At 41.1% G+C, this 12223-nt stretch overlaps 1 protein-coding gene across 3 annotated transcripts in view; it reads left to right on the top strand.

Moving 5' to 3' along the window:
* Positions 1 to 12223, top strand: part of gca (grancalcin) — a 30588-nt gene that overhangs the window by 6022 nt on the left and 12343 nt on the right. For 2 of the 3 annotated variants that reach the window (XM_020586088.1, XM_020586090.1), the window contains exons 2-3: positions 3373 to 3594; positions 4382 to 4451. In XM_020586088.1, coding sequence (XP_020441744.1) covers positions 3373 to 3594; positions 4382 to 4451 — 292 coding nt within the window. Of the gene's footprint in view, positions 1 to 3372; positions 3595 to 4378; positions 4452 to 7795; positions 8461 to 8909; positions 10136 to 12223 lie in introns of those variants that run through there. The other variant, XM_020586089.1, reaches the window with a different exon arrangement.

Genomic DNA, 12223 nt, shown 5'->3' with positions numbered 1-12223 from the left:
CTTCACCCGAGTGTCCAAGACATATGGCCGGAGGTCAGATGAAACAACCACAAAGTTGATCATCGCTGGTGGACACCCTTATGCTTGAACATGGTGTTTGTTATGGACAAACTGTAACTAGCACAGAAGTCCAATAACAGAACACTGCTCGGGTTCAGATCGGGCGGGGGGCCGTTCCTCCCAATCACGCCCCTCCAGGTATCACTGTTGTCGCACACGTGAGCGTTGATGTCCCGGAGTAGAACAACGGAGTCCCCAGTCTGAGCACTTTCCAGCACCCTTCCCAGAGACTCCAAGAAGCCCGGGTGGTCTGCACTGCTGTTCGGCCCATAGGCACAAACGACAGTGAGAGACCTATCCCCGACCCGAAGGCGCAGGGAAACGACCCTCTCATTCACCGGGGTAAACTCCAACACGTGGAGGCTAAGCGGGAGGGCTATAAGCAAGCCCACACCAGTCCGCCGCCTCTCACCACGGGCAACTCCAGAGTAGTGGAGAATCAAAATCAAATCAAATGACATTTTATTTGTATATTGATATCACAAGAAAAGTCATCTCAGGACACTTTACAAAGTAGGGTCTAGACCTTACTGTTATCACTATTATTGCTGAGGGAAAACCCAACAAATCCCCCTTGAGCTTGCAAGCACTTGGCGACAGTGGGAAGGAAACACTCCCTTTAACAGAAGAAACCAACAGACCCAGGCTCTTGGTGGGTGGCCTTCTGCTTTGACTGGTTAGGGTGAGTGGATAGAGGAGAGAGAAAAGAAAAGCAACAAGACACGACAAACAATCAAACACTGGGTAGGTTGATATGGCTGGTGACTGCTCATCAGAAACAGAGCTCCAGAGCCAGGGCTACCTGCAGAAAGGTACAGGGAGAGAGAGAGAGAGAGAACACACTACAGGAGAGAGGAGACACAAAGTTAGTGATGTGTAATAGTTGCATAGAGAGAGAGGACAGGAGAGGAAAGGGGAGGGGAGGGGAGGGGAGAGAAACACAGAGCATCATGGGGCCCCCCAGCAGCCTAGGCCTATAGCAGCTTAACTAAGGGAAGGCTCAAGGGGTCCTGATCCTGCCCTAAGTATAAGCTTTATCAAAAAGGAACGTCTTAAGTCTAATCTTAAAGGAAGAGAGGGTGTCTGCCTCCCGAACTGAGACTGGGAGTTGGTTCTATAGGAGAGGAGCTTGATAGCTAAAGGCTCTGCCTCCCATTCTGCTTCTGTGGACTCTAGGAACCACAAGTAAACCTGCACTCTGAGAGCGAAGTGCTCTGTTAGGATGATAAGGCTCTACGAGGTCTTTAAGATACGATGGAGCCTTGTCATTAAGGGCTTTGTATGTTAGGAGAAGGATTTTAAATTCTATTCTGAATTTTACAGGGAGCCAGTGGAGAGAAGCTAATATGGGAGAGATATGATCTCTCTTGCTAGTTCCTGTCAGTACTCTGGCTGCAGCATTTTGGATTAACTGGAGGCTGTTTGGGGAATTATTGGGACATCCTGATAGTAAAGAGTTACAATAGTCCAGCCTGGAAGTAACAAATGCATGGACCAGTTTTTCAGCATCACTTTGAGACAGGATGCTCCTAATTTTTGCAATATTGCGCAGGTGAAAGAAGGCAGATCTAGAGACTTGGTTTATGTGTTATCCTGATCAAAAATGACTCCAAGGTTCCTCACAGTAGTACTGGAGGCAAGAGCTATGTCATCTAAAGTAACTATATGATTAGATAGCAGATTTCAAATATTTTCTGGCCCAAGCACAATGACTTCAGTTTTGTCAGAGTTTAGAAGTAAGAAGTTGCAGGTAATCCAGGCCCTTATGTCTTTAAGACATGCTTGAAGTTTGACCAGCTGATCTGATTCATTTGGCTTCATAGATAAATATAACTGAGTATCATCTGCATAGCAATGGAAATTTATGTTGTGCTTCCTGATAATATTACCTAAAGGGAGCATGTATAAAGTGAAGAGAATTGGACCTAACACAGAGCCCTGTGGAACGCCGTGACTAACTTCAGTTTGTATGGAACATTCGTCATTAACATGAACAAATTGAAATCTTTCTGATAAATAAGATTTGAACCAACGTAGCGCAGTTCTTTTAATCCCAATAACATGTTCAAGTCTCTGCAGTAAGATGCTGTGATCAATGGTGTCAAAAGCAGCACTGAGATCTAAGAGGACAAGTATGGACACAAGTCCTTTGTCCGAGGCTAGGAGAAGATCATTGGTGACTTTCACCAATGCGGTTTCTGTACTATGATGGACTCTAAATCCTGACTGAAAATCCTCAAACAAATCATTCTTGTGCAAGTGGTCACATAACTGCTTTGCAACAGCTTTTTCAAGGATTTTGGAAATAAATGGGAGATTGGATATTGGTCTATAATTAGCTAGGACACCTGGGTCAAGAGTAGGCTTTTTGAGTAGAGGTTTAATTACTGCAAGTTTAAAAGCCTGTGGAACATAACTTGTTAATAGAGAGAGGTTAATCAGATCTAGTATGGATGTGTTGATTAGGGGAAAGACGTCTTTGAACAGCCTGGTCGGGATTGGGTCCAGGAGACATGTTGATGATTTAGATGAAGCAATTGTTGAGGTCAACTCAGAGAAATCTTTGGGAGAGAAGTAGTCCAAGTATAAATGAGGTCTTACAGATGTTTCTAAAGCCACTGTAGTAGATGGCACATCCATGAAAGCTGTGGGAGTGGTCTGACCAATTTCTTTCTCTAATAGTTGTGATTTTATTTGTAAAGAAGCTCATGAAGTCATTGCTGCTGAGATCTAAAGGAATGTTAAGCTCCACAGCACTGCGGCTCTTTGGCTGCCTGGCTACAGTGCTGAAAATAAACTTGGGGTTGTTCTTATTTTCCTCAATCAGTGATGAGAGTCCAGCCTCTCTCAAGGAGTAAGGTTCCAGAGCCCAAGCTGTGCGTGGAGGTGCTAGCCGGTACCTCTCAACCTCCTGCACAAGCTCGGACTCCTTCCCCACCAGCGAGGTGACATTCCATGTCCCCAGGACTAGTCTCCATGTCCAGAGATCAGGTCATCGGGGCCCTTGCCTTCGACTGCTGCCCGATCCACTGTGCTCTAGCCCCTTACGAATCCTCCTGCAGGTGGTGGGCCCATGGGAGGACAGGTTATCACCATTCATTTCCAAAATGTGTGTAGTGTGCGGGTGCTGTTCCTTCTTCTAGTCACTCCAACCCGGAGTGTGCATTGATACTACCTAACCAAACTATAAACGCTCAGACTCACATTCAGGAGACAATACAAAAATAGGCATTTTTAGAGTTTTAGCACACTTAAAAAAACAAAACTTTAGTGTAATAAATACCTGCTTTTTTAATCTCTTTTCTGTTGCAGTATGGGGGCCAGATACCGGGCATGCCAGCTCAGGGGATGCCACCCCAGGGAATGCAAAGAGGGCCTATGGGAGGCCCCATGGGGGGGCAGATGGGAAGCACACTGATGGGAGGTCCAGCACCCCAAGGAGGATATCCCCCCTATGGAGGAGGCACATTCGGTGGCCAACCACCTACTGCCAGTGATCCAATGTGGGGTAGCTTTACAGCCATAGCAGGCCAGGTAGGTGTGGATAAACTACAACTTGATTTTCTTGAGTCCTACTGAATTATTGATATTTTGGGTGAGGACGAGAAACAGTTCTATCAGCTTTTATGAAATCATTCACTACATGGTTGTAAAACCTTGTATTAGCAGGATTCTATTCTTAAAGTTCTATTTAAGATTAAAACAGTGAGTTCTGCATTATCCACAAAACTGGAAGAATTAAAATTCTTAAACACAAACAAATCTAAGAAACAAATTATATGCTATCTTTTCTTCTGTGCATGGAAAGTAATTAAGTACATTTACTCAAGTACTGTGCTTACATACAGTTTTGAGGTATTTGTACTGGAGTATTTTCCTTTTCTGCTACTTCAACCTCACTACATTTTAGAGAAAAATATTGTACTTTGTACTCACTACATTTATTTGATGACTTGAGTTACTAGTTATCTTTCAGAAAGAGGTTAATAAAACAAAACAAAGTATAATCACAAGAAGCTGTCCAAACTGATGTAGCGACGGGTCCCCCTCCATTACACCAGTCTGTGTTTAGGATAAGCCAAGTGTTGTTTTGTCTGTCTGAACAACTCCTGTAGATGCTTTAAATTCATATGTTCTCTTTCTTTCCAGTTATTTTCACTCAGCATATATACAGTAATAAAGTACTTGAGTATTACCTTACACGGGGCCATGGGTGAGTTCAGTGTCTTAACTCCATGCTTGGCCAGCAGGCCACTCTCCTGGACATGTTTATTCCTGTGAGAGTCGAGCATGACTGAATTTAACTTCCTGCTTTGCACAGGATGGTGAGGTTGACGCGGAGGAGCTCCAGAGGTGCTTGACCCAGTCTGGTTTCACTGGCAGCTACACTCGTAAGTTCAGTACTCTCCCTTCCACATAAGAGATTCTAATACTCAGGTCTGCTGTGAGATTAAGTCAAATAAGAAGTAGATAACCCAACATGCATTGCATAGTTGTGAGAAACATTGTTGATATTAATAAGCTTTAACTGACATTATCTTAGACCAAAATGCTGCTTAGTTTGGTCAGAGTTCAACTGTGCTATGCTAGTAAATCAATCAATCACTCATAATCTTTATTGCCAAGTATGTTAAAATACAAGGAATTTGACTCCAGTTCAGTAGCCCCCAATGTGCACTTAACAAGACAGAATAAAATAAAAAGACAGAATAAGTTAAAAAAAAAACTAAACAAAACAAGATGACAACAATCTATTGATAAATGTGTACATATACAGTAAAACCTTGGATTGCGAGTATAATTTGTTCCGGCAACATGCTCGTAATCCAAAGCACTCGTATATCAAAGCAAATTTCCCCATAAGAAATAATGGAAACTCAGACGATTCGCTCCACAACCACTTGTTCATACAAAAATGATTACAGTAATACAAAATACAGTATAAAGAAAAAAATAAAATAAATTAACCTGCGCTTTACCTTTGAAAAGAATTGTGGCGGGCGTGAGGGGCCATTGCAGTACAGATGTTGACTATACGAGTGAGGCAGGAGAACCATCGGCTCAGTTGTGACATACATCACGTGACGCTCGACAGAGCGTACGTACTACTCATATTGCAAGACCTCTCGTTTATCAAATTAAAATTTTTGCTCATCTTGCAAAACACTCACAGACCGGGTTACTTGCAATCCAAGGTTTTACTTTATACAAGTTAAAAAAGAGCTATTTTTTGTGTGCAATGGTTATATCTATAAATTATTGTCCTGTAGTTCAAATTCAGTTCAATTCAAATATATTTGTATAGTGCCAAATCACAACAAAAGTCATCTCAGGACACTACAAAGTAAGGTCTAGACATTACTATTATAGAGGAAAACCCAACAAATCCCCATTGAACAAGCACTTGGTGACAGTGGGGAGGAAAAACTCCCTTTAACGGAAGAAACCACCAACAGACCCCGGCTCTTGGTGGGGGGCTTTCTGCCTCAACCAGACACAACAAACAAACACTGGGCAGGTTGATGTGACCGGTGACTGCTCTTCAGAAACATAGAGCTCCAGAGCCAGGGCAACCTGCACAAAGGTACTGGGAGAGAGAGGACACACTACGGGAGAGAGGAGACAGTGACGCATAGTGGTGGCATATATTGTAGTTGCATGGAGAGAGAGGGCGGAGGAGACAAAGTCAGAGCATCATGGGACCCCCATCAGCCTAGACCTATAGCAGCGTAACTAAGGGAGGGCTCAGGGTCACCTGATCCAGCCCTAACTATAAGCTTTATCAAAAAGCAAAGTCTTAAGTCTTAAAAGTAGAGAGGGTATCTGCCTCTCGAACTGAAACTGGGAGTTGGTTCCATAGGAGAGGAGCTTGAGCCAATAAACTTAAAAGGATGCTACCATAAAATTTCCAGTACAAACTGTCCTTGTGTCTGGCTGTAGCACCGTCCAGAGGGGAGGAGTTCAAACAGTCTGTGTTCAGGATATGTAGTAGCAGCTAATGTAGCCTGCAGCAAAGATTCTTTCAGACCCCACCAACACTTAACTCAAGAGACATCACTTGAGGACAATTATCAGTCTCCACAAGCTCCAACTAGAAACACTAAAGCAGGGGTGCCCACACTTTTTTGCCTTGTGAGCTACTTTTCAAATGACCAAGTCAAAATGACCCACCTACACTAAAAATACTACACACACACGTCTTTATGCCTTTGTGTGGCCCATGTTCTGTGACTTCTGTGAGGGCCACCACTTCTACTATAGCTACAATGGTGCAAAACACAAATCTATCATGAGGTGGCAATAGAGAATCAAAATGTCACTTCAGAATTCAGAAAACTCGAAATAAAAAAAATCTTTTTCTTCTACACGTGTGAGGACTGGAGCCTGTTGCCAAGCAAATTTGGTGAACTGGACCTTCTGTCACAAAGCAACAAAGCAATGAATGTAATATCATCAGATTTTAGCAGATCTTTCATAACTGTCCCATCTTACTTTCCTGGTTAACCCAAACCACAGCATTACAGAGATGGAAGCATGTGGTATTTAATTTTGCCAATGTAAAGTGTATTTAACCCTTGTGTGGTGTTCACTTTTTGGACCGGAGGTGTGTGCTCCTTCCTGGGTAAAGTGTAGCAGAGGCTGGGGGGGTCAGTGTGAGGGCCCAGAGATGATAAGAGCCTGGCCGGAGATGTGTGGTTCTCCATGGGTGAAGCAGAGTGCAGCATAGCCTGTTTGGGACTTAGAAAAATTAATGACCTGTGGTCCTAGTATTAGTGTTGCTTTCGTCAACGAAAATTGTGACTAAATATCGTCGTCAACGAACCTTTATCACGTGACGAAAACGAGACGAGACGCAACGTAAATGCTGGTCATGTGACGATGACCATAATAAAATGTAGAATGCAATATTGTTGACAAAAAAGAGACTAAATGTGATTTACAAAATAAAAACTACGCTAAAATGTCTCTTCATTTTCGTTGACCAAAACGAGACGAAACGAAATGTTATTTCGTCTTGTTTAGTCGCGTTATTATTTTTATTTTGCAGTATTTCTGTTTCCTGTGTCATGCTTCAGGGGCCGCATCAGGTCGCACTGCGCAGACGCAGACGACGTCACTTCTTTAAGCCCCACTCGCGGCATTATTTAGAAGACGACAACAAACAAAGTTAAGTCTGACAGAGAGAAAGTGAAGATGGCCGGCCAGCCGGGGTTCGTTGGGAGAAAAAGAAGAAACGATATTTGGAAAAACTTTCATTATATAGAATTGGAAAAGAAAACGGAATGTGTTGTGGAAAAAGATGGGGAGAAATGCGGCCACAAAATCACAGGAAAAAAACACGAACCTTAAGAGACATCTCAAGACATTCCGTAATGAAATTGAGGTAAGTCAAGACATTAACGTAACGTTACTTTTTGTTTTGGAAAGCTCATGCCAACTCATGAGGCCAAATATTGTAGCTAGTTTTGTCATTCACATAGCAATCACACTGAACTGAATTTGGCATCAACAACATGACTTTGAATACCTTATTCTAGACTAATACATGCATGTAAACAAATCGTATGTTTTGATTATGTAGACTTTTTTCTTTTAAGGACAGTCAAGTCACTCACTCAGAGGTTGATTTACTATGGTAAAAATCATAGCAAGGATTTATGCTACTTAATATTTACAACAGTTAGATTTTCCAGAGGCTGCATCTGTCCTGACACCGTATCTATTCCTGTGCTAGATTCCAGAAATAGCACCAGTGAAGCAAGTCCCACCCAAGAAGATGGACAAGCCAAGTAGTGCTCAGGATTTCTTTGCCACAAGGAGGTACAATGACAACTCCCCAGAGCAACGTACCAAAGAGGAGGGGATAGTGCAGTGGATAGGCTGCACAGGGCTCCCAGCATGAATTGTTGAAGGTGAGGAGTTCATCGCCATGATGGCAAAAATGGACAAAAAGTTCAAAGTGCCAAAAAGACATAAAATTTTAAACTTGATTGACAAAATGTACAAAGAAGAGAAAGAAAAGATTAAACAAAAACTGGCCACAGCACGCAGAATAACTACAGGGTTGGATATTTGGACTAAAAAGGGGCTTATAGCATCCTTCCTGGGAGTCGGCACCTGTTACTTCAAGCCTGAGGACAACACAGCTGAACACAAACTCCTGAACCTGAAGGAGATGGTTCACCCTCACACCGCAGAGTCGATTAGTACACTTGTGGAGGAGTCAATGGAAGAATGGGGGATCCCCAGACAGAAGGTCCTCACAACGATTACTGACAATGACAGCAATTTGAGGGCTTCGTTCCACAAACATGCAGACGTTGCCACAACTTCTGAAGAGGACTCAGAGGCAGAGCATGACAATGATGACTATGAGCATCAGGAAGGGGAGAATGACAGGTAAGGTAGGTCTGTGTATGAAACTATGCTATTAATTCAGAACCAGCTTTATTGGCCAGGTTTGCATATACAAACAAGGAATTTGACTGGTTAGTTTTTGCTCTCAAAGTACACAAAAACACTTTACATATAAAGAGTAAAAACACAGAGGGACAGTAAGAAACATAAAAAAATACTATATACAATATTCATTCAACATTTATGTAACTGGTCATATATTATTTTATGAATAAAAAAATAATTCCATAGAAAGTTAAAAGATTAAATTATGCTATTAATTCATTCAGCATTTATGAAACTGGTCATGATTTAATTTCATATACAGTACATAAAGACTAAAGTTCATAGGAACCTAACTATTGGAACTATTTCATTTGGTTCAATAATGTAAGGGCTAAAATGGTTAAATATGTACATTTTGTTTTTGTTTTTTTATTATTTCCATGTAGATACGACTATGGAGCCATAGATTGGACCCCATGCGCGGTTCACACTGTACAGCTTGTAGTGAATATGGTCCAGATGGAACCCCTAATCCGAAGGCTGTTGGAGAAAGTGAGGCACTTGGTGAACAAATTTAGGAAGTCATCTGTCGCCACATCTGTTCTTCAGTGCTAATCGTCCATCAAGGCCCAAGATAGCCAAGACAACAAACATTAGGCAGGAGATTTTAAAATATAAAGAGGGGCTGTCCGAGTCCCACCAGACTGCTGCTACTAGTGCTGAGGTTGAGGAATCCGGCATTGGGTATTGGTTAGCTCAGGGTTCCACTGCATTTCCAACACTGAAACCTCTGGCCTTGGACCTCCTGGCGATGCCAGCCTCTCTGGCATTTACAGAGAGGGTTTTCAGTGTAACTGGTTACCTCTCTTGTGGCCGCAGGAACAGGGCTAGGACCGTTTTGGAAAGAAGCGCTTTCCTCAAAGTAAACAAGCCTAAGTAGTAGTTAATGGCTGGCCTGAACAGACATGCAAGAAGCATGCATGTACTGTTCAAACACACACACAAACACAGAGCATTTTAATAAGCAGCCTTTCCCATATCCATGCAAAAAAAACTCTGCTGCTCTTAAATTGTTGATTCTGATTTGGTTGTGAAGACTTTATCTGTGTCAGGCACAGAGAAAAGAAAATCTGATGTCAAAAAAATAGCCAAAGAGTAATGTGTACTGGACAGTTTTGTTTTTTTGTTGTTTGTGACAACCAGTTTTAAAATAACACACCCAGGAGGTTACAGTTTATGTAGTTGCTGTTGAGACTGCTGGTTATTTGGTTCAGTAGTTGACATAATTCAGTATTGTTCTTTTCTGTCAGCGAATTCCACTGTATGCAGCCAGTGCTTTCCATCCCATTATATCTCTCTAAGGTCCAAACCATTTGTAGTGTTATTTCTTTTAATAGTTTTGATGCAAAATCTGACTTCAGTTTACAAGCAATACAAGTAACAAACACACACATTTTATTTGCACTTTTTAGTATGTTATTGTAGTTCGAGCATTCAAGCACCTTGTTTCTCTTTGTTAAACTTGAATGTATTCATTTTTTCTGGCATTGTCATGTGATGCTATTTTATTTATTTTATTTAAATGTATGTGTGTGTACTTCTAACATGTTTGGTTGGTAAAATAAATGTACATTCAAATCAGAGCGTCTTCCGTGTCTGGAATGGATGTATTCTTGAGTCTATAAGGTAACAATAATATAATAAGATAACCTTGTTTGAAATGGGTTTGGCTAAAAGAAAATATTTGTTTTGTCGATACTACTAGGTACTTATACTCTATTGACTGGGTTAAATAGAATTGCATTACTAAAAAGAGACTAAAACTAGACTAAAATGTCATCAGTTTTCGTTGACTAAAACTAGATGAAAATAGTCATGGATAATTATGACTAAAATAACACTACAATGCTCAGACTTTTAGTTGACTGAAACTTGACTAGACTAAAAAGAGTATGAACATGACTAAAACTAAAATGACAGCTTCACATAAAGACTAGACTAAAACTAAAATTAAAACAGGCCGCCAAAAACAACTATACCTGGTACTCAATATTGGGACTTAGAAATATTTCTGTTCCCACACAGTGTAATACCAGAGGCATGAAACTCCATTTGGAGTACCAGGGGCACGAAGTTGTGGCCGGGTGGTTTTAAATTGTTTAGCCCCGGGAGGGGGCTTAAGCGTGGGTACACGGGTTCAACCGGTGCGCCAGGTGCCTGGAGCTCTGGTTCACCAGGGGAGCTAGCCGGTTCCTTTCCCCCAGTATGGAGCTCCATTCCTGCAGTACTCTCTGGTGATAATGAAGCATAGAGTCCCTGGGGCTTTGGTTCAGACTATTTATATGTAAATATAATGTATAGTCCATGTAGGTTCAGGTCAACAGCTTTTTTTCTTTTGTCAGTTTTCTTTTAGTAAAAATCTAAAAAAGGGTCAATTTGACCTGGATGCAACACAAGGGTTAAATTTGATTGTATTTACATCTATTAAAAAATGTATTATAAAAATGGTACTTGGTATGCATCTCTGCATTTAAAACTGGGTAGTTTTGCAGACATCTAAACTTTAGATTTTTTCAATCTTACATGTCACTTGCTAAGTTGGCTTAATACCAGTAACACTGAAAGCAATGTTTGTCAAAGTCCTCTAATCTTGATTTACTTATTTTAATTCACCCACTCCATTGATAGAAGCTTGATAAACAATTTAGCACATGAAATTAGTCACAACTGGCTTTATTTGCACAACATAAATTAAAAATGAACTACAACAATTTCCTTTTTTGAGACATGATGGAGTTGTGGACATTATTTTTTAAAATCTTTCCAGTTGTGACTGCCCAGTGCTGGTTCTGCTTCAAGTGCCTTGAGGCAGACCTATTTACCAGGAAGTCTTTGCATAGTGATGCACTGCCCCAGTTGTCGCCACACCACTGCTTTTTCTGCAGAACTCCACGGCCTGCGCTGGCGTTTGTTTTTGCTGAGTAACTGTAGGTCCACAGCTGAAATAGAAATGACAAATGTGATAGACGTTCTCACAAATTTATCTGGTGATCTAATTTGTAATGTGTTGTTAATCCACATAAACTCTAATTAACACTATTCAAGTCTGAGAACTGAGCAGTACCTTTTTTCTCTGTCCTTTTTAGCTTGTGTGATGGTCCTGTAGCTGAGGCTTGTTGAGTCAACATGTCATTTCTACTGCAGCAGAAAAACACATCACCTCACTATTAACCACAAGACATTGTCTTATCAGATAATACAATATTTCATTCCACAGTGCTCCTCGCATGACCCAAAAAAATATTCATATCGTCTGAAACTTGAGATGATTCAGATGCCATCTTTGACCTCTTGCGTTTGGAGGAACCTTAAAGAGAAGAAGTAACCAGGATGGACATTTTTAGTTACTGTCATTTATAGACGGGAAAGAAAGCTGATATTCAAGGTAACAGCTCTGACGGCTTCATACCACAGGAGTCTTGAGCTGTTTCCAAAGAATTCTCATTGAAGACAAAACCACCTGTTTTGATAAAAACATTTTGTGAACTTATCTTATTTCACATACTAAAGTGGCGAGTAGAACAAAAAAAACAGCATTTTTAAGTATAAATTGCATTCTATCATGAAATCTATTTTCTACTCACTTTGTATGCCCAAATCAATCTTATCAAGAGATTTGACTTTGTAGACCTCAGTTCCATGTTCGATTGCCATGAGCAGCTTGCTCATCTTTGCAAGCTGAAGTGTGTTCTCGGTTAGG

Source organism: Monopterus albus, unplaced genomic scaffold (assembly GCF_001952655.1).
Source record: "Monopterus albus unplaced genomic scaffold, M_albus_1.0 scaffold394.1, whole genome shotgun sequence".
Lineage (NCBI taxonomy): Eukaryota > Metazoa > Chordata > Actinopteri > Synbranchiformes > Synbranchidae > Monopterus > Monopterus albus.
This window is presented reverse-complemented; position numbering and strand designations above follow the sequence as displayed.